Source organism: Nerophis lumbriciformis, linkage group LG13 (genome assembly GCF_033978685.3).
Source record: "Nerophis lumbriciformis linkage group LG13, RoL_Nlum_v2.1, whole genome shotgun sequence".
NCBI lineage: Eukaryota > Metazoa > Chordata > Actinopteri > Syngnathiformes > Syngnathidae > Nerophis > Nerophis lumbriciformis.
The window spans coordinates 5967799-5992006 of NC_084560.2; the positions used below are offsets into that span (position 1 = coordinate 5967799).

Consider the following 24208-nt stretch of genomic DNA (forward strand, 5'->3'; position numbering starts at 1 on the left):
TATGACTATTGAAATATCACTATAGAAATATGACTATTGAAACATGACTATTGAAACATGACTATTGAAATATGACTATTGAAACATGACTATTGAAACATGACTATTGAAATATGACTATTGAAACATGACTATTGAAACATGACTACTGAAATATGACTATTGAAATATGACTATAGAAATATGACTATTGAAACATGACTATTGAAATATGACTATTGAAATTACCTATAAAACTATGACTATTGAAACATGACTATTGAAAGGGAAAAGTGGTAGAAAATGGATGGATGGAACTATGACAGTAGAAACATGACTATTGAAATATGACTTTTGAAACATGACTATTTAAATATGACTATTGAAATATGACTATTGAAATAACCTATAAAAATATGACTATTGAAACATGACTATTGAAAGGGACAAGTGGTGGAAAATGGATGGATGGAACTATGACAGTAGAAACATGACTATTGAAATATGACTATTGAAACATGACTATTGAAATATGACTATTGAAATATGACTATTGAAATATGACTTTTGAAACATGACTATTGAAATATGACTATTGAAATAACCTATAAAAATATGACTATTGAAACATGACTATTGAAAGGGACAAGTGGTGGAAAATGGATGGATGGAACTATGACAGTAGAAACATGACTATTGAAATATGACTATTGAAACATGACTATTGAAATATGACTATTGAAATATGACTATTGAAATATGACTATTGAAACATGACTATTGAAAGGGACAAGTGGTAGAAAATGGATGGGTGGATAGAATATGACAATAGAAATATGACTATTGACATAACCTATAAAAATATGACTATTGAAATATGACTGTCGAAATATGACTATTGAAATATGACTATTGAAATTTGATGATTGAAATATAACTATTGAAATATGATGATTGAAATATGACTATTGAAATATGACAATAGAAATATGACTATTGAAACATGACTATTGAAACATGATTATTGAAATACGACTATTGAAACATGACTATTGAAAAATGACTATTGAAATATGACTATTGAAATATGTGTATTGAAACATGACTATTAAACATGACTATTGAAAATTCACTATTGAAACATGACTATTGAAATATCACTATTGAAATAAGACTATTGAAACATTACTATTAAAATACAACTATAAAAATATAACTATTGAAATATGACTATTGAAACACAACGATAAAAATATAGCTATTGAAATATGACTGTTGAAACATGACTATTGAAACATGATTATTGAAACATGACTATTGAAATATGACTATTGAAATATTAATATTGAAATAAGACTTGAAACATTAGCCACGCTGTCCCCAAATATGACTGTTGAAATATGACTTTTGAAATTTAACTATTGAAATATCGCTATTGAAAGGGACACATGGTATAAAATGGATGGATGGAACTATGACAGTAGAAACATGACTATTGAAATATGACTATTGAAACATGACTATTGAAACATGACTATTGAAATATGACTATTGAAACATGACTATTGAAACATCCATCCATCCATCCATCCATCTTCTTCCGCTTATCCGAGGTCGGGTCGTGGGGGCAGCAGCCTAAGCAGGGAAGCCCAGACTTCCCTCTCCCCAGCCACTTCGTCCAGCTCCTCCCGGGGGATCCCGAGGCGTTCCCATGCCAGCCGGGAGACATAGTCTTCCCAACGTGTCCTGGGTCTTCCCCGTGGCCTCCTACCGGTCGGACGTGCCCGAAACACCTCCCTAGGGAAGCGTTCGGGTGGCATCCTGACCAGATGCCCGAACCACCTCATCTGGCTCCTCTCGATGTGGAGGAGCAGCGGCTTTACTTTGAGCTCCCCCCGGATGACAGAGCTTCTCACCCTATCTCTAAGGGAGAGCCCCGCCACCCGGCGGAGGAAACTAATTTCGGCCGCTTGTACCCGTGACCTTGTCCTTTCGGTCATGACCCAAAGCTCATGACCATAGGTGAGGATGGGAACGTAGATCGACCGGTAAATCGAGAGCTTTGCCTTCCGGCTCAGCTCCTTCTTCACCACAACGGATCGATACAGCGTCCGCATTACTGAAGACGCCGCACCGATCCGCCTGTCGATCTCACCATCCACTCTTCCCTCACTCGTGCACAAGACTCCGAGGTACTTGAACTCCTCCACTTGGGACAAGATCTCCTCTCCAACCCGGCCGGAGATGGCACTCCACCCTTTTCCGGGCGAGAACCATGGACTCGGACTTGGAGGTGCTGATTCCCATCCCAGTTGCTTCACACTCGGCTGCGAACCGATACAGTGAGAGCTGAAGATCTTGGCCAGATGAAGCCATCAAGACCACATCTGCAAAAAGCAGAGACCTAATCCTGCAGCCACCAAATCAGATACCCTCAACGCCCTGACTGCGCCTAGAAATTCTGTCCATAAAGGTTATGAACAGAATCGGTGACAAAGGGCAGCCCTGGCGGAGTCCAACCCTCACTGGAAATGGGTCCGACTTACTGCCGGCAATGCGGACCAAGCTCTGACACTGATCATACAGGGAGCGAACAGCCACAATAAGACAGTCCGTTACCCCATACTCTCTGAGCACTCCCCACAGGACTTCCCGGGGTACACGGTCGAATGCCTTCTCCAAGTCCACAAAGCACATGTAGACTGGTTGGGCAAACTCCCATGCACCCTCAAGGACCCTGCCGAGAGTATAGAGCTGGTCCACAGTTCCACGACCAGGACGAAAACCACACTGTTCCTCCTGAATCCGAGGTTCGACTATCCGGCGTAGCCTCCTCTCCAGTACACCCGAATAGACCTTACCGGGAAGGCTGAGGAGTGTGATCCCACGATAGTTGGAACACACCCTCCGGTTCCCCTTCTTAAAGAGAGGAACCACCATCCCGGTCTGCCAATCCAGAGGTACCTCCCCCGATGTCCACGCGATGTTGCAGAGTCTTGTCAACCAAGACAGCCCCACAACATCCAGAGCCCTAAGGAACTCCGGGCGGGTCTCATCCACCCCCGGGGCCTTGCCACCGAGGAGCTTTTTAACTACCTCGGCAACCTCAGCCCCAGAAATAGGAGAGCCCACCACAAATTCCCCAGGCCCTGCTTCCTCATAGGAAGACGTGCCGGTAGGATTGAGGAGGTCTTCGAAGTATTCCCTCCACCGATCCACAACATCCTCAGTCGAGGTCAGCAGAACACCATCCCCACCATACACGGTGTTGACAGTGCACTGCTTCCCCTTCCTGAGGCGGCGCGGATGGTGGTCCAGAATCGCTTCGAAGCCGTCCGGAAGTCGTTTTCCATGGCTTTCCCGAACTCCTCCCATGTCTGAGTTTTTGCCTCCGCGACCGCTGAAGCCGCACATCGCTTGGCCTGTCGGTACCTGTCTGCTGCCTCAGGAGTCCTATGAGCCAAAAGAGCCCGATAGGACTCTTTCTTCAGCTTGACGGCATCCCTTACCACTGGTGTCCACCAGCGGGTTCTAGGATTACCGCCACGACAGGCAGCAACCACCTTACGGCCACAGCTCCAATCGGCCGCCTCGACAATAGAGGCACGGAACATCGTCCACTCGGACTCAATGTCCAGTGCCTCCCTCGTGACATGTTCAAAGTTCTTCCGTAGGTGGGAATTGAAACTCTCTCTGACAGGAGACTCTGCCAGGCGTTCCCAGCAAACCCTCACAATGCGTTTGGGCCTGCCAGGTCTGTCCGGCATCCTCCCCCACCATCGCAGCCAACTCACCACCAAGTGGTGATCGGTAGAAAGCTCCGCCCCTCTCTTCACCCGAGAGTCCAAAACATGAGACCGCAAATCCGATGACAGAACTACAAAGTCGATCATGGAACTGCGGCCTAGGGTGTCCTGGTGCCAAGTGCACATATGGACACCCTTATGATTGAACATGGTGTTTGTTATTGACAATCTGTGACGAGCACAAAAGTCCAACAACAAAACACCACTCGGGTTCAAATCCAGGCGGCCATTCTTCCCAATCACGCCTCTCCAGGTTTCACTGTCGCTGCCAACATGAGCGTTGAAGTCCCCCAGTAGAAACATGACTATTGAAATATGACTATTGAAACATGACTATTGAAATATGACTATTGAAACATCCATCCATCCATTTTCTACCGCTTATTCCCTTCGGGGTCGCTGGATGACTATTTAAATATGTTTTTTGAAACATGACTATTGAAATATGACTAATGAAACATGACTATTGAAACATCACTATTGAAACATGACTATTGAAAGGGACAAGTGGTAGAAAATGGATGGATGGAACTATGACAGTAGAAACATGACTATTGAAATATGACTATTGAAACATGACTATTGAAATATCACTATTGAAATATGACTATTGAAACATGACTATTGAAACATGACTATTGAAATATCACTATTGAAATAAGACTATTGAAACATTACTATTAAAATACAACTATAAAAATATAACTATTGAAATATGACTATTGAAACACGACGATAAAAATATGGCTATTGAAACATGATTATTGAAACATGACTATTGAAATATGACTATTGAAATATTAATATTGAAATAAGACTTGAAACATTACTATTAGAATACAACTATAACAATATGACTATTGAAACATAACTATTGAAATATGTGTATTGAAACATGACTATTGAAACATGACTATTGAAAATTCACTATTGAAACATGACTATTGAAATATCACTATTGAAACATGACTATTGAAACATGACTATTGAAACATGACTATTGAAACATGACTATTGAAATATCACTATTGAAACATGACTATTGAAACATGACTATTGAAACATGACTATTGAAATATCACTATTGAAATAAGACTATTGAAACATTACTATTAAAATACAACTATAAAAATATAACTATTGAAATATGACTATTGAAACACGACGATAAAAATATGGCTATTGAAACATGATTATTGAAACATGACTATTGAATTATGACTATTGAAATATTAATATTGAAATAAGACTTGAAACATTACTATTAGAATACAACTATAACAATATGACTATTGAAACATAACTATTGAAATGTGACTATGGAAACATGACTATTGAAACATGACTATGATAAATGGGTTATACTCGTATAGCTCTTTCCTACCTTCAAGGCACTCAAAGTGCTTTGACACTATTTCCACATTCATCCATTCACACACACATTCACACACTGATGGCCATGCAAGGCCCTAACCACCACCCATCAGGAGCAAGGGTGAAGTGTCTTTTGCTCGAGGACACAACGGACGTGACGAGGTTGGTAGAAGGTGGGGATCGAACCAGGAACCCTCAGGTTGCTGGCACGGCCACTATCCCAACCGCGCCACGCTGTCCCCAAATATGACTGTTGAAATATGACTTTTGAAATTTAACTATTGAAATATCGCTATTGAAAGGGACAAATGGTATAAAATGGATGGATGGAACTATGACAGTAGAAATATGACTATTGAAATATGACTATTGAAACATGACTATTGAAACATGACTATTGAAACATCCATCCATCTTCTTCCGCTTATCCGAGGTCGGGTCGCGGGGGCAGCAGCCTAAGCAGGGAAGCCCAGACTTCCCTCTCCCCAGCCACTTCGTCCAGCTCCTCCCGGGGGATCCCGAGGCGTTCCCATGCCAGCCGGGAGACATAGTCTTCCCAACGTGTCCTGGGTCTTCCCCGTGGCCTCCTACCGGTCGGACGTGCCCGAAACACCTCCCTAGGGAGGCGTTCGGGTGGCATCCTGACCAGATGCCCGAACCACCTCATCTGGCTCCTCTCGATGTGGAGGAGCAGCGGCTTTACTTTGAGCTCCCCCCGGATGACAGAGCTTCTCACCCTATCTCTAAGGGAGAGCCCCGCCACCCGGCGGAGGAAACTCATTTCGGCCGCTTGTACCCGTGACCTTGTCCTTTCGGTCATGACCCAAAGCTCATGTGAGGATGGGAACGTAGATCGACCGGTAAATCGAGAGCTTTGCCTTCCGGCTCAGCTCCTTCTTCACCACAACGGATCGATACAGCGTCCGCATTACTGAAGACGCCGCACCGATCCGCCTGTCGATCTCACGATCCACTCTTCCCTCACTCGTGAACAAGACTCCGAGGTACTTGAACTCCTCCACTTGGGACACGATCTCCTCTCCAACCCGGAGATGGCACTCCACCCTTTTCCGGGCGAGAACCATGGACTCGGACTTGGAGGTGCTGATTCCCATCCCAGTCGCTTCACACTCGGCTGCGAACCGATCCAGTGAGAGCTGAAGATCTTGGCCAGATGAAGCCATCAGGACCACATCATCTGCAAAAAGCAGAGACCTAATCCTGCAGCCACCAAATCAGATACCCTCAACGCCCTGACTGCGCCTAGAAATTCTGTCCATAAAGGTTATGAACAGAATCGGTGACAAAGGGCAGCCCTGGCGGAGTCCAACCCTCACTGGAAATGGGTCCGACTTACTGCCGGCAATGCGGACCAAGCTCTGACACTGATCATACAGGGAGCGAACAGCCACAATAAGACAGTCCGTTACCCCATACTCTCTGAGCACTCCCCACAGGACTTCCCGGGGTACACGGTCGAATGCCTTCTCCAAGTCCACAAAACACATGTAGACTGGTTGGGCTAACTCCCATGCACCCTCAAGGACCCTGCCGAGAGTATAGAGCTGGTCCACAGTTCCACGACCAGGACGAAAACCACACTGTTCCTCCTGAATCCGAGGTTCGACTATCCGGCGTAGCCTCCTCTCCAGTACACCCGAATAGACCTTACCGGGAAGGGTGAGGAGTGTGATCCCACGATAGTTGGAACACACCCTCCGGTTCCCCTTCTTAAAGAGAGGAACCACCATCCCGGTCTGCCAATCCAGAGGTACCTCCCCCGATGTCCACACGATGTTGCAGAGTCTTGTCAACCAAGACAGCCCCACAACATCCAGAGCCCTAAGGAACTCCGGGCGGGTCTCATCCACCCCCGGGGCCATGCCACCGAGGAGCTTTTTAACTACCTCGGCAACCTCAGCCCCAGAAATAGGAGAGCCCACCACAAATTCCCCAGGCCCTGCTTCCTCATAGGAAGACGTGCCGGTAGGATTGAGGAGGTCTTCGAAGTATTCCCTCCACCGATCCACAACATCCTCAGTCGAGGTCAGCAGAACACCATCCCCACCATACACGGTGTTGACAGTGCACTGCTTCTCCTTCCTGAGGCGGCGCGGATGGTGGTCCAGAATCGCTTCGAAGCCGTCCGGAAGTCGTTTTCCATGGCTTTCCCGAACTCCTCCCATGTCTGAGTTTTTGCCTCCGCGACCGCTGAAGCCGCACATCGCTTGGCCTGTCGGTACCTGTCTGCTGCCTCAGGAGTCCTATGAGCCAAAAGAGCCCGATAGGACTCTTTCTTCAGCTTGACGGCATCCCTTACCACTGGTGTCCACCAGCGGGTTCTAGGATTACCGCCACGACAGGCAGCAACCACCTTGCGGCCACAGCTCCAATCGGCCGCCTCGACAATAGAGGCACGGACATCGTCCACTCGGACTCAATGTCCAGTGCCTCCCTCGTGACATGTTCAAAGTTCTTCCGTAGGTGGGAATTGAAACTCTCTCTGACAGGAGACTCTGCCAGGCGTTCCCAGCAAACCCTCACAATGTGTTTGGGCCTGCCAGGTCTGTCCGGCATCCTCCCCCACCATCGCAGCCAACTCACCACCAAGTGGTGATCGGTAGAAAGCTCCGCCCCTCTCTTCACCCGAGTGTCCAAAACATGAGACCGCAAATCCGATGACAGAACTACAAAGTCGATCATGGAACTGCGGCCTAGGGTGTCCTGGTGCCAAGTGCACATATGGACACCCTTATGTTTGAACATGGTGTTTGTTATTGACAATCTGTGACGGGCACAAAAGTCCAACAACAAAACACCACTCGGGTTCAAGTCCATTCAAGTTCATTCTTCCCAATCACGCCTCTCCAGGTTTCACTGTCGCTGCCAACATGAGCATTGAAGTCCCCCAGTAGAAACATGACTATTGAAATATGACTATTGAAATATGACTATTGAAACATGACTATTGAAATATGACTATTGAAACATCCATCCATCCATTTTCTACCGCTTATTCCCTTCGGGGTCGCGGGGGGCGCTGGATGACTATTTAAATATGTTTTTTGAAACATGACTATTGAAATATGACTAATGAAACATGACTATTGAAACATGACTATTGAAACATGACTATTGAAAGGGACAAGTGGTAGAAAATGGATGGATGGAACTATGACAGTAGAAACATGACTATTGAAATATGACTATTGAAACATGACTATTGAAATATGACTATTGAAATAACCTATAAAAATATGACTATTGAAATATGACTGTTGAAATATGACTATTGAAATATGATGATTGAAATATGACTATTGAAAGGGATAAGCGGTAGAAAATGGATGGATGGATGGATGGAAATATGACAATAGAAATATGACTATTTAAATATGTTTTTGAATCATGACTATTGAAATATGACTATTGAAATATAACTATTGAAATAACCTATAAAAATTTGATTGTTGAAATATGACTGTTGAAATATGACTATTGAAATATGATTATTGAAATATGATGATTGAAATATAACTATTGAAAGGGACAAGCGGTAGAAAATGGATGGATGGAAATATGACTATTGAAACATGACTATTGGAATATGACTATTGAAACATGACTATTTAAATATATTTTTGAAACATGACTATTGAAACATGACTATTGAAACATGATTATTGAAGTAACTTATAAAAATATGACTATTGAAATATAATGATTGAAATATAACTATTGAAAGGGACAAGCGGTAGAAAATGGATGGATGGAAATATGACTATTGAAACATGACTATTGAAATATGACTATTGAAACATGACTATTGAAACATGATTATTAAAATAACCTATACAAATATGACTATTGAAATATGACTGTTGAAATATGACTATTGAAATATGACTATTGAAATATAATGATTGAAATATAACTATTGAAAGGGACAAGCAGTAGGAAATGGATGGATGGATAGAATATGACAATGGAAATATGACTATTGACATAACCTATAAAAATATGACTATTGAAATATGACTGTCGAAATATGACTATTGAAATATGACTATTGAAATGTGATGATTGAAATATAACTATTGAAATATGATGATTGAAATATGACTATTGAAATATGATGATTAAAATATAACTATCAAATCAATCAAATCAACTTTTGAAAGGGACAAGCCGTAGAAAATGAATGGATGGAAATATGACTATTGAAACATGACTATTGAAATATGACTATTGAAACATGACTATTTAGATATATTTTTGAAACATGACTATATAGATATATTTTTGAAACATGACTATTGAAACATGATTATTGAAATAACCTATAAAAATATGACTATTGAAATATGACTGTTAAAATATGACTATTGAAATATGACTATTGAAATATAATGATTGAAATATAACTATTGAAAGGGACAAGCGGTAGAAAATGGATGGATGGAAATATGACTATTGAAACATGACTATTGAAATATGACTATTGAAACATGACTATTTAAATATATTTTTGAAACATGACTATTGAAACATGATTATTGAAATAACCTATACAAATATGACTATTGAAATATGACTGTTGAAATATGACTATTGAAATATGACTATTGAAATATGACTATTGAAATACAATGATTGAAATATAACTATTGAAAGGGACAAGCGGTAGAAAATGGATGGATGGAAATATGACTATTGAAACATGACTTTTGAAATATGACTATTGAAACATGACTATTGAAACATGACTATTGAAATATGACTATTGAAATAACCTATAAAATATGACTATTGAAATATGACTGTTGAATTATGACTATTGAAATATGACGATTGAAATATAACTATTAAAAGGGACAAGCGGTAGAAAATGGATGGGTGGATGGAATATGACAATAGAATTATGACAATAGAAATATGACTATTGAAATATGACAATAGAAATATGACTATTGGAATGTGATGAATGAAAGATGTTTTGACTCTAGAGTAAAACATGTGACAAACTACCGCACTTTGCCCGACCCCTTGGTACTTGAATAATCTTCCCAGAGTGTGGAATGTGATGGATGGACGCCATGTTTGCTCCGTGATGACAGACGCCAGCCTAAATCCTGGACCGGATGACTAAATCCTGGACCGGATGACTAATCCTGGACCGGATGACTAATCCTCAATAAAAGCTCTAAAGTGAGCGTCATGCTGACAATGTTCATCACTTATACTGAATTAGTGCCAACATGGCAGATGTTGGCACAGTTGAAGGAGCGTCCTTACCTCGTCTGTCATGAGGGTCACTTTGGACCTTTCTTACCTCGTCTGTCATGAGGGTCCCTATGGACCTTTCTTACCTCGTCTGTCATGAGGGTACCTATGGACCTTTCTTACCTCGTCTGTCATGAGGGTCACTTTGGACCTTTCTTACCTCGTCTGTCATGAGGGTCACTTTGGACCATTCTTACCTCGTCTGTCATGAGGGTCACTTTGGACCTTTCTTACCTCGTCTGTCATGAGGGTACCGATGGACCTTTCTTACCTCGTCTGTCATGAGGGTACCTATGGACCTTTCTTACCTCGTCTGTCATGAGGGTACCTATGGACCTTTCTTACCTCGTCTGTCATGAGGGTACCTATGGACCTTTCTTACCTCGTCTGTCATGAGGGTACCTATGGACCTTTCTTACCTCGTCTGTCATGAGGGTACCTATGGACCTTTCTTACCTCGTCTGTCATGAGGGTCGCTATGGACCTTTCTTACCTCGTCTGTCATGAGGGTACCTATGGACCTTTCTTACCTCGTCTGTCATGAGGGTCCCTATGGACCTTTCTTACCTCGTCTGTCATGAGGGTACCTATGGACCTTTCTTACCTCGTCTGTCATGAGGGTACCTATGGACCTTTCTTACCTCGTCTGTCATGAGGGTACCTATGGACCTTTCTTACCTCGTCTGTCATGATTGTCCCTATGGACCTTTCTTACCTCGTCTGTCATGAGGGTACCTATGGACCTTTCTTACCTCGTCTGTCATGAGGGTACCTATGGGCCTTTCTTACCTCGTCTGTCATGAGGGTACCTATGGACCTTTCTTACCTCGTCTGTCATGAGGGTACCTATGGACCTTTCTTACCTCGTCTGTCATGAGGGTACCTATGGACCTTTCTTACCTCGTCTGTCATGAGGGTCGCTTTGGACCTTTCTTACCTCGTCTGTCATGAGGGTCGCTTTGGACCTTTCTTACCTCGTCTGTCATGAGGGTCGCTTTGGACCTTTCTTACCTCGTCTGTCATGAGGGTACCTATGGACCTTTCTTCCCTCGTCTGTCATGAGGGTCCCTATGGACCTTTCTTACCTCGTCTGTCATGAGGGTCCCTATGGACCTTTCTTACCTCGTCTGTCATGAGGGTACCTATGGACCTTTCTTACCTCGTCTGTCATGAGGGTCCCTATGGACCTTTCTTACCTCGTCTGTCATGAGGGTACCTATGGACCTTTCTTACCTCGTCTGACATGAGGGTACCTATGGACCTTTCTTACCTCGTCTGTCATGAGGGTACCTATGGACCTTTCTTACCTCGTCTGTCATGAGGGTACCTATGGACCTTTCTTACCTCGTCTGTCATGAAGGTACCTATGGACCTTTCTTAACTCGTCTGTCATGAGGGTACCTATGGACCTTTCTTACCTCGTCTGTCATGAGGGTCGCTATGGACCTTTCTTACCTCGTCTGTAATGAGGGTACCTATGGACCTTTCTTACCTCGTCTGTCAGAGGGTACCTATGGACCTTTCTTACCTCGTCTGTCATGAGGGTCGCTTTGGACCTTTCTTACCTCGTCTGTCATGAGGGTCGCTTTGGAACTTTCTTACCTCGTCTGTCATGAGGGTACCTATGGACCTTTCTTACCTCGTCTGTCATGAGGGTACCTATGGACCTTTCTTACCTCGTCTGTCATGAGGGTACCTATGGACCTTTCTTACCTCGTCTGTCATGAGGGTACCTATGGACCTTTCTTACCTCGTCTGTCATGAGGGTACCTATGGACCTTTCTTACCTCGTCTGTCATGAGGGTACCTATGGACCTTTCTTACCTCGTCTGTCATGAGGGTACCTATGGACCTTTCTTACCTCGTCTGTCATGAGGGTACCGATGGACCTTTCTTACCTCGTCTGTCATGAGGGTACCTATGGACCTTTCTTACCTCGTCTGTCATGAGGGTACCTATGGACCTTTCTTACCTCGTCTGTCATGAGGGTACCTATGGACCTTTCTTACCTCGTCTGTCATGAGGGTACCTATGGATCTTTCTTTCCTCGTCTGTCATGAGGGTACCTATGTACCTTTCTTACCTCGTCTGTCATGAGGGTACCTATGGACCTTTCTTACCTCGTCTGTCATGAGGGTACCTATGGACCTTTCTTACCTCGTCTGTCATGAGGGTACCTATGGACCTTTCTTACCTCGTCTGTCATGAGGGTACCGATGGACCTTTCTTACCTCGTCTGTCATGAGGGTACCGATGGACCTTTCTTACCTCGTCTGTCATGAGGGTACCTATGGACCTTTCTTACCTCGTCTGTCATGAGGGTACCTATGGACCTTTCTTACCTCGTCTGTCATGAGGGTACCTATGGACCTTTCTTACCTCGTCTGTCATGAGGGTACCTATGTACCTTTCTTACCTCGTCTGTCATGAGGGTACCTATGGACCTTTCTTACCTCGTCTGTCATGAGGGTACCTATGGACCTTTCTTACCTCGTCTGTCATGAGGGTCCCTATGGACCTTTCTTACCTCGTCTGTCATGAGGGTACCTATGGACCTTTCTTACCTCGTCTGTCATGAGGGTACCTATGGACCTTTCTTCCCTCGTCTGTCATGAGGGTCCCTATGGACCTTTCTTACCTCGTCTGTCATGAGGGTACCTATGGACCTTTCTTACCTCGTCTGTCATGAGGGTACCTATGGACCTTTCTTACCTCGTCTGTCATGAGGGTACCTATGGACCTTTCTTACCTCGTCTGTCATGAGGGTACCTATGGACCTTTCTTACCTCGTCTGTCATGAGGGTACCTATGGATCTTTCTTTCCTCGTCTGTCATGAGGGTACCTATGTACCTTTCTTACCTCGTCTGTCATGAGGGTACCTATGGACCTTTCTTACCTCGTCTGTCATGAGGGTACCTATGGACCTTTCTTACCTCGTCTGTCATGAGGGTACCTATGGACCTTTCCTACCTCGTCTGTCATGAGGGTCCCTATGGACCTTTCTTACCTCATCTGTCATGAGGGTACCTATGGACCTTTCTTACCTCGTCTGTCATGAGGGTACCTATGGACCTTTCTTCCCTCGTCTGTCATGAGGGTCCCTATGGACCTTTCTTACCTCGTCTGTCATGAGGGTACCTATGGACCTTTCTTACCTCGTCTGTCATGAGGGTACCTATGGACCTTTCTTACCTCGTCTGTCATGAGGGTACCTATGGACCTTTCTTACCTCGTCTGTCATGATTGTACCTATGGACCTTTCTTACCTCGTCTGTCATGAGGGTACCTATGGACTTTTCTTACCTTGTCTGTCATGAGGGTCGCTATGGACCTTTCTTACCTCGTCTGTCATGAGGGTCGCTATGGACCTTTCTTACCTCGTCTGTCATGAGGGTACCTATGGACCTTTCTTACCTCGTCTGTCATGATTGTACCTATGGACCTTTCTTACCTTGTCTGTCATGAGGGTACCTATGGACCTTTCTTACCTCGTCTGTCATGAGGGTACCGATGGACCTTCCTATCTCGTGGTACTGAGGACCTCTTCCAGGTGGTCCCAAGAGAATAAAGAGAAACCTGTGGTCCAATGTGAAGAAAAAAAACAAGTTTACAGAGCAGGAATGAAGACCTGATCAGTATTAGGTCACTAACCTTGTGGCGATGGGGACTTCAGCCAGTCCGGAGAGAAGAACTGCTGGTGAGAGTCGGACGAAAGCCACCACGGGTTTGTTGAGAAAGTCCAACTCCCCCACGAGTACGTTGCACGCCTCAGCACCTGGGGGGATCTTCTTCATGAAGTGAAGATCCGTCTGGAAGTAAAGTACAGTACAGGACTTGGATCTGAGTCAACTCAGAGGCCTCCTGACTTGGGTCTTCAACAGGCGGACTGTGGTCCGGACTTGGACCCGAGTCAACTCAGAAGCTTCGTGACTTGGGTCTTCAACAGGCGGACTGTGGTCCGGACTTGGACCCGAGTCAACTCAGAGGCCTCCTGACTTGGGGCTTCAACAAGCGGACTGTGGTCAGGACATGGACCTGAGTCGACTCAGAGGCTTCCTGATTGGGTCTTCAACAAGCGGACTGTGGTCCGGACTTGGACCTGAGTCAACTCAGAGGCCTCCTGACTTGGGTCTTCAACAGGCGGACAGTGGTCCGGATTTTTGGACCTGAGTCGACTCAGAAGCTTCTTGACTTAGGTCTTCAACAGGCGAACAGTGGTCCGTACTTGGACCTGAGTCGACTCAGAGGCCTCCTAACTTAAAGTTTAAAGTACCAATGATTGTCACACACACACTAGGTGTGGTGAAATTTGTCCTCTGCATTACACCCATCCCCTTGTTCGCCCCCTGGGAGGTGAGGGGAGCAGTGGGCAGCAGCGGTGCCGCGCCCAGGAATACTTTTTGGTGATTTAACCCAATTCCAACCCTTGATGCTGAGTCCCAAGCAGGGAGGTAATGGTTCCCATTTTTATAGTCTTTGGTATGACTCGGCCGGGGTTTGAACTCACAACCTACCCATCTCAGGGCGGACACTCTAACCACTAGGCCACTGAGTAGGTTGACTTGGGTCTTGACTTGGGTCTTCAACAGGCGGACTGTGGTCCAGTCAACACAGAGGCCTCCTGACTTGGGTCTTCAACAGGCGGACTGTGTTCCGGATTTGGACCCGAGTCAACTCAGAAGCTTTTTGACTTGGGTCATCAACAGGCAGACTGTGGTCTGGACTTGGACCCGAGTCAACTCAGAGGCCTCCTGACTTGGGGCTTCAACAAGCAGACTGTGGTCAGGACTTGGACCTGAGTCGACTCAGAGGCTTCCTGACTTTGGTCTTCAACAAGCGGACTGTGGTCCGGACTTGAACCTGAGTCAACTCAGAGGCCTCCTGACTTAAAGTTTAAAGTACCAATGATTGTCACACACACACTAGGTGTGGTGAAATTTGTCCTCTGCATTAGACCCATCCCCTTGTTCACCCCCTGGGAGGTGAGGGGAGCAGTGGGCAGCAGCGGTGCTGCGCCCGGGAATCATTGTTGGTGATTTAACCCCCAATTCCAACCCTTGATGCTGAGTGCCAAGCAGGGAGGTAATGGCTCCCATTTTTATAGTCCTTGGTATGACACGGCCGGGGTTTGAACTCACAACCTACCGATCTCAGGGCGGACACTCTAACCACTAGGTCACTGAGTAGGTTGACTTGGGTCTTGACGTGGGTCTTCAACAGGCGGACTGTGGTCCGGACTTGGACCCGGGTTAACTCAGAGGCCTCCTGACTTGGGTCAGCAACAGGCGGACTGTGGTCCGGACTTGGACCCGAGTCGACTCAGAGGCCTCCTGCCTATGGGTCTTCAACAGGCGGACTGCGGTCCGGCCTTGGACCCGAGTCAACTCAGAGGCCTCCTGACTTGGGTCTTCAACAGGCGGACTGTGGTTGGGACTTGGACCTGAGTCAACTCAGAGGCCTCCTGACTTGGGTGTACAACAGGTGGACTGTGGTCGGGACTTGGACCTGAGTCAACTCAGAGGCCTCCTGACTTGGGTCTACAACAGGCGGACTGTGGTCCGGACTTGGACCCGAGTCAACTCAGAGGCCTCCTGACTTGGGTCATCAACAGGCGGGCTGTGGTTCGGACTTGGACCCGAGTCGACTCAGAGGCTTCCTGCCTATGGGTCTTCAACAGGCGGACTGTGGTCCGGCCTTGGAACCGAGTCAACTCAGAGGCCTCCTGACTTGGGTCATCAACAGGCGGGCTGTGGTCCGTATTTGGACCCGAGTCGACTCAGAGGGCTCCTGCCTATGGGTCTTCAACAGGCGGACTGTGGTCCGGCCTTGGACCCGAGCCAACTCAGAGGCCTCCTGACTATGGGTCTTCAACAGGCGGACTGTGGTCGGGACTTGGACCTGAGTCAACTTAGAGGCCTCCTGACTTGGGTCTACAACAGGTGGACTATGGTTCGGACTTGGACCCGAGTCGACTCAGAGGGCTCCTGCCTATGGGTCTTCAACAGGCGGGCTGTGGTCCAGACTTGGACCCGAGTTGACTCAGAGGCCTCCTGCCTATGGGTGTTCAACAGGCGGACTGTGGTCCGGCCTTGGACCCGAGTCAACTCAGAGGCCTTTTGACTTGGGTCTTCAACAGGCGGACTGTGGTCGGGACTTGGACCTGGGTCAACTCAGAGGCCTCCTGACTTGGGTCTACAACAGGTGGACTGTGGTCCGGACTTGGACCCGAGTCAACTCAGAGGCCTCCTGACTTGGGTCTTCAACAGGCGGACTGTGGTCCGGCCTTGGACCTGAGTCGACTCAGAGGCCTCCTGCCTATGGGTCTTCAACAGGCGGACTGTGGTCGGGACTTGGACCTGAGTCAACTGTTGAAGACCCAAATTCCCGGTTTTCCCAAAATTCCAGGAATTCCGTAATACCATTTCTCAATTCAACATGTTAGTACTTCAACATTTCTCGGCTGATTCGAACAATTCCAACACCAATTATTTAAACTCATTCAAATCATTCACTTTTTTTTTTTAGCATTTTCTAACAAATTCCCGCTTTTCCCGAAATTCCCAAAATTTCCATGAAATTCCCATTGAAAAGAATAGGACATTTTTACAAGTACCACAACTCACATATTTGTTTATCCGATTCAAATCGTTCCAACTTCAAAATATTCAATATGTTCAAGAATTGTGTAATCTCTTTAAACAATTATTTAAAAAATTCCCGGATTTCCTAGAATTCTCAGTTTTTAGGGACATTTCCCCATTCAAAATGAATTATCCATTTTTCAAACTTCCCCAACTCCCACACTTTTCAACCTATTTAAACTATTCTACATTCAACACATTCAATCCATCCTGGACATTCAAAATAAAAAATTTTCAAGTTACAAAAAATTCCAGGAAATCCCAGAATTATCGGTTTTCCAAACCCTATTTTTACTCTTTTTCTGGCAACTACTCCTTCCATCTTTTTCAACCCACTTCAACCGTTCCACCTTCAAACCATTCCTCTTAATCAGGACAATAAATGTAATTGTTTTTTTAACTGGAAAAATTCCCGGTTTCTCGAAATTCCAGGAATTCTATAACATTTTTTCTCAATTTAACATGTTACTCCTTCAACATTTCCCGACCGACTGGAAAAATTCCAACACCAACCATTTCAACTCATTCAGAAAATTCTAATTTTTTTAGCATTTTCAAAATAATTCCCGATTTTCCTGAAAATTCCCAAAATTCCATGAAATTCCCATTAAAAAGAATGGGACATTTTTAAAAGTTCCACAACTCCCACATTTTTCCATCCAATTCCAACTGTTCCAACTTCAAAATATTCAGCCTGTTCAGGAATTGTGTAATCTCTTTCAACAATTATAAAAAAAATTCCCGGATTTCCTAGAATTCTCAGGTTTTAGGGACATTTTCCCCGTTCAAAATGAATTATCCACTTTTCAAAGTTCCACAAGTCCCACATTTTTCAACCGATTCAAACAATTCCACCTTCAATACATTCCACTCATCCTGGACATTCAACAAATTTCCAGGAATTCCTGTTTTTTTCTAACACTATTTCCAACCTTCTTTAGTGCGGTGACTCCTTTCACATTTTTCAACCCTTTTCAACCGCTCCGCTGTCAGGACAAAAAAAACCAAGTTGGTTTAAGATCTCGAAAAATTCCAGTTTTTCCCGAAATTCCGTAATACCATTTATCAATTAAAAACTGGTATTACTTCAACAATTCTCGACCAATTTAAACATATCCAACACCAACCAATTCAGCTCATTCAGGACGTTCCTGCTACTAATCTTTTTTTTATATCCCGCTTTTCCCAAAATTTTCAGGAACTTCTCATTGAAGTGAATGGGACATTTTTCCAAGTTTAACAATTCCCACATTTTCAATCTATTCAAACCATCCCAACATCAACACATTCCACTCATCCTGGACATTCAAACTAACACTTTCCCAAGGTTTCCTGGAAATTCAAACTCTTCAACGTGCAAACCATTCCAACATGTAAACTATTCAGCATTGGCGCGTTCACACTTCATCTACTTAGTTCCTACATTCTGATGGCAGAAGTGTACTTAGTTGATTAGGATTACAACGTAAAGGCGCTTCATGATGAAGAGGATTGATACTGTCTGCCATAAAGACAATGACATAATGATGTTGTACTTCTTCACACATTGACCCGCACAAAAAGGTCAGTCATACGCATTATTCATGAGCTTTAAATGGGGAGGCTTTTATTTGTATCAGTCAATGCATGTTGCCACATATTACATGCTCATAATCCTAATCCCATGCTAAATATATACTGGAAGGACATTCTTTTTTTTTTTTTAAATGCACCATGTCGGCATCCCATAGATGGCACTTAGTAATACTGCATTAGAATAGAATACAATAGCAAGTACATAGATGTCACTTAGTAATACTGCATTAGAATAGAATACAATAGAAAGTACATAGATGTCACTTAGTAATACTGCATTAGAATAGAATACAATAGAAAGTACATAGATACTACTTAGTAATACTGCATTAGAATAGAATACAATAGCAAGTACATCAGGGGTGCAAGAAAAAATAGATTCACAGCTGAATCGCGATTCTTAATCGATTCGTAATTTGTAAAAAAAAAAAAAAAAATTTTAATTTTTTTATAAGAATACAAAAAAAAAAATCATTTGTTCGTTCCTTCGTTTGTTCTTTCGTTCGTTCGTTCCTTCATTCGTTCCTTCGTTTGTTCTTTCATTCGTTCCTTTGTTCGTTCCTTCGTTCGTTCCTTCATTCCTTCGTTCCTCCCTCCGTTCGTACGTTCCTTCCTTCCTTCCTTCCTTCGTTCAGTCCCTCCCTCCCTCTGTTCCTTCCTTCCTTCCTTCCTTCCTTCGTTCAGTCCCTCCCTCCCTCTGTTCCTTCCTTCCTTCCTTCCTTCCTTCCTTCCTTTGTTCGTTCCTTCATTCATTCCTTAGTTCTTTCCTTCCTTCGTTCCTTGCTTCGTTCCTTGCTTCGTTCCTTCGTTCGTTCCTTCGTTCGTTCCTTCGTTCGTTCCTTCGTTCGTTCCTTCGTTCGTTCCTTCGTTCGTTCCTTTGTTCCTTCCTTTGTTCCTTCCTTCGTTCCTTTTTTCATTCGTTCCTTCGTTCCTCCCTTCGTTCCTTGCTTTGTTCGTTCCTTGCTTTGTTCGTTCCTTTGTTCGTTCCTTGCTTCGTTTGTTACTTCATTCGTTACTTCATTCGTTACTTCATTCGTTCCTTCGTTCGTTCGTTCCTTCGTTCGTTCCTTTGTTCGTTCCTTCGTTCTTTCGTTCGTTCCTTGCTTTGTTCGTTCCTTCGTTCGTTCCTTGCTTTGTTCGTTCCTTGCTTTGTTCGTTCGTTCGTTCGTTCCTTTGTTCGTTCCTTTGTTCGTTCCTTTGTTCGTTCCTTCGTTCCTTCGTTCGTTACTTCATTCATTCTTTCGTTCGTTCCTTCGTTCTTTCGTTCGTTCGTTGCTTTGTTCGTTCGTTACTTCATTCGTTACTTCATTCGTTACTTCATTCGTTACTTCATTCGTTACTTCATTCGTTACTTCATTCGTTCGTTCCTTGCTTTGTTTGTTCCTTCGTTCGTTCCTTCCTTCGTTTGTTACTTCATTCGTTACTTCATTCGTTACTTCGTTCGTTACTTCGTTCGTTACTTCGTTCGTTCCTTTGTTCGTTCCTTTGTTCGTTCCTTTGTTCGTTCCTTTGTTCGTTCCTTTGTTCGTTCCTTTGTTCGTTCCTTCGTTCGTTCATTCATTCTTTCGTTCGTTCCTTGCTTTGTTCGTTCCTTCGTTCGTGCGTTCCTTTGTTCGTTCCTTTGTTCGTTCGTTCCTTCGTTCCTTCGTTCGTTACTTCATTAATTATTTCGTTCGTTCCTTCGTTCGTTCGTTGCTTTGTTCGTTTGTTGCTTTGTTCGTTCCTTGCTTTGTTCGTTCCTTCGTTCCTTTGTTCGTTCCTTCGTTCCTTCGTTCGTTACTTCATTCATTCTTTCGTTCGTTCCTTCGTTCCTTTGTTCGTTCCTTCGTTCGTTACTTCATTCATTCTTTCGTTCGTTCCTTCGTTCTTTCGTTTGTTCGTTGCTTTGTTCGTTCGTTACTTCATTCGTTACTTCATTCGTTACTTCATTCGTTACTTCATTCGTTACTTCATTCGTTCGTTCCTTGCTTTGTTTGTTCCTTCGTTCGTTCCTTCCTTCGTTTGTTACTTCATTCGTTACTTCATTCGTTACTTCGTTCGTTACTTCGTTCGTTCCTTTGTTCGTTCCTTTGTTCGTTCCTTTGTTCGTTCCTTTGTTCGTTCCTTTGTTCGTTCCTTTGTTCGTTCCTTTGTTCGTTCCTTTGTTCGTTCCTTCGTTCGTTCGTTCGTTCTTTCGTTCGTTCCTTGCTTTGTTCGTTCCTTCGTTCGTGCGTTCCTTTGTTCGTTCCTTTGTTCGTTCCTTTGTTCGTTCGTTCCTTCGTTCCTTCGTTCGTTACTTCATTCATTCTTTCGTTCGTTCCTTCGTTCTTTTGTTCGTTCGTTGCTTTGTTCGTTTGTTGCTTTGTTCGTTCCTTGCTTTGTTCGTTCCTTGCTTTGTTCGTTCCTTCCTTCGTTTGTTACTTCATTCGTTTGTTACTTCATTCGTTACTTCATTCGTTACTTCATTCGTTACTTCATTCGTTGCTTCATTCGTTACTTCATTCGTTACTTTGTTCGTTCGTTCCTTGCTTTGTTTGTTCCTTGATTTGTTTGTTCCTTGCTTTGTTCGTTCCTTGCTTTGTTCATTCCTTTGTTTGTTCCTTCCTTCATTCGTTACTTCATTCGTTACTTAATTCATTCCTTTGTTCGTTCGTTCCTTTGTTCGTTCCTTTGTTCGTTCCTTTGTTCGTTCCTTTGTTCGTTCCTTTGTTCGTTCCTTTGTTCGTTCCTTTGTTCGTTCCTTCGTTCCTTCGTTCGTTACTTCATTCATTCTTTCGTTCGTTCCTTCGTTCGTTCGTTGCTTTGTTCGTTCGTTACTTCATTCGTTACTTCATTCGTTACTTCATTCGTTACTTCATTCGTTACTTCATTCGTTACTTCATTCGTTCGTTCCTTGCTTTGTTTGTTCCTTCGTTCGTTCCTTCCTTCGTTTGTTACTTCATTCGTTACTTCATTCGTTACTTCGTTCGTTCCTTTGTTCGTTCCTTTGTTCGTTCCTTTGTTCGTTCCTTTGTTCGTTCCTTTGTTCGTTCCTTCGTTCGTTCGTTTGTTCTTTCGTTCGTTCCTTGCTTTGTTCGTTCCTTCGTTCGTGCGTTCCTTTGTTCGTTCCTTTGTTCGTTCGTTCCTTCGTTCCTTCGTTCGTTACTTCATTCATTCTTTCGTTCGTTCCTTCGTTCTTTCGTTCGTTCGTTGCTTTGTTCGTTCGTTGCTTTGTTCGTTCCTCGCTTTGTTCGTTCCTTGCTTTGTTCGTTCCTTCCTTCGTTTGTTACTTCATTCGTTTGTTACTTCATTCGTTACTTCATTCGTTACTTCATTCGTTACTTCATTCGTTACTTTGTTCGTTCGTTCCTTGCTTTGTTTGTTCCTTGCTTTGTTTGTTCCTTGCTTTGTTCGTTCCTTGCTTTGTTCGTTCCTTGCTTTGTTCGTTCCTTCCTTCATTCGTTACTTCATTCGTTACTTCATCCGTTACTTAATTCATTCCTTTGTGCGTTCGTTCGTTCGTTCCTTCGTTCTTTCGTTCGTTCGTTGCTTTGTTCGTTCCTTGCTTTGTTCGTTCCTTCGTTCCTTCGTTCGTTCCAGTTTATTTGGAACGGGCATACAATACAACATTTAAAAATATGGCTATGATGAAAGTTGAAGTCTGACTCTCTAGAAACAAAACATTGTGTGGAGCAGACAGACAAAGGACTCTACTGTACATGCAGTATATACTCTACATAGAATATAAATACTGCACATGAAATATTTATACTATACATGGAATGTATATAGTGTACATGTACTGCATATAGTGTACATGTAGTGTATATAGTGTACATGGTATGTATGTACTGTACATGGTATGTATGTACTGTACCTGGAATGTATATAGTGTACGACCGCCAAACACTGTTGGATCTTTGCCCCTCTCCCACTGATATGATCAACTTCGACGTTGGTTTTTCGACGTCCCAGTCAGCTTTTTCACCTGGCCGGATTCCTGCCTTCCTTTCCCGCCCCCTGGCTCCTCTCCCCCGGCGGAAGCGTCTCCGGCGCCGCGGTAAACGTGGCGGCCAGCTGGTGAAAGTTAGGGCACTCCTGGCCCGGCTTCCCGTGGCTTCCCGAAGGATGAATGGTGCGGTATCCGGTCTCCTCCTGCACCCACGCTCGCTCGATCCGATCGGCTCCTGGCTGGTTCCTATCGTTGGTTTGGAGGAAGAAGCTTGCCGTCGTCGCTCCTGCTGTCCCCGCCCCCGGAGGCGCGGGGTGGATCACCGCCACCTGCGGGCTGTGTGTCGGGCCCCACCCGGATTAATTGCGGCCTTGGACGTGCTGGCCCCCGCCAGGTTCGGTCTTGTGAACGCAAGATCTTTGACAAACAAAACTTTTATCCTGAAGGATTTCTTCACTTCCCGCGGACTGGACTTCCTCTGTGTGACGGAGACATGGCTGAGAGCCGGTGAGTCCGCCCCTCTTAATGAACTTCTGCCTTCGGAGTGTTCCTACTTTAATTCCCCACGGCCGTCCGGTCGAAAAGGAGGAGGATTAGCAGTCGTTTTTAAAAATGACTTTAAATGCCGTCAGATCCGCCTACAATCCTCCTTTTCAAGCTTCGAACTGTGCATGTTTGAACTGGGTCTTTCTGATGTCGTCCTGTGTGCCGTCATCTATCGACCACCCAAGTACCACAAAGACTTTATAACTGACTTTTCTGAATTTCTGGCTGAAATCCTGCCCAAATATGATCGTGTCCTTATTGTGGGTGATTTTAATATTCACACCTGCTGTCCAGATGAGCCGCTTTCCAGGAGCTTCCTGAATATAATCGACTCATTTAACTTTGTACAGTCTGTGTGTGGTTCTACACATGAACGCGGGCATACACTCGATTTAGTGCTCTCGTATGGTTTGTGTGTTTTTAATTTGGACATTTGCGACGCTGTGTTCTCTGATCACATGCCGATCCTGTTTGATATTCCCACGCAGTGTCCAGTTAAATTGTGCGCACCGCCCCAACGCTCTCGCATGTTTAATTCTTCGTCTCCTGCTCGGTTCTCCTCTATTTTTTTGACTCTTTGTGATGATAATTCTGCAGCATCTGTGTGTCTGAATACTGAAGAGTTGGTTTCTGGGTTCAACTCTATCTGTTCACAAACACTGGACACGATCGCGCCTTTCAAATGCCGCCGCGCTAAAGCCACGCCTCAACCCTGGTTGAATGACGTCACTCGGGCTGCCAGGCGCGTATGTAGAAGAGCAGAGAGAAAATGGAAAAAAGACAGGCTGCATGTGTCCTTTGCCATTTTTAAAGAAAGCCTGTTTTCCTTTCAGATGACTGTAAAAGCAGAAATGAATATATATCTATCTCAGATTATATCTTCTAACTGTAACAACCCCAGAGTTCTGTTTAAAACTATTAACACTGTCATTGATGCTCCCAAATCTGCTGGTTTTGATGCTTCTTTTGAATTCTGTGAAAATTGTCTCCATTTTTTCACTGACAAAATTGTGTCAACTAGAGCCAGTCTATCTCAGCCTTCATATGACCCTTCTGTTCCCCTGCATTTCTCTTCTGTTTTCCATCAGTTTGA

At 44.3% G+C, this 24208-nt stretch overlaps 1 protein-coding gene across 1 annotated transcript in view; it reads right to left on the reverse strand.

The window, feature by feature from the left end:
• The window catches only part of LOC133614008 (sodium-driven chloride bicarbonate exchanger-like), a 154956-nt gene that overhangs the window by 64252 nt on the left and 66496 nt on the right, over window positions 1-24208 (reverse strand). The window contains exons 15-16 of the mRNA XM_061971937.2: window positions 14095-14252; window positions 13932-14019 (exon numbers count right to left, since the gene is read on the reverse strand). Of these exons, the coding sequence (XP_061827921.1) occupies window positions 13932-14019; window positions 14095-14252 (246 nt within the window). The remainder of the gene's footprint in view (window positions 1-13931; window positions 14020-14094; window positions 14253-24208) is intronic.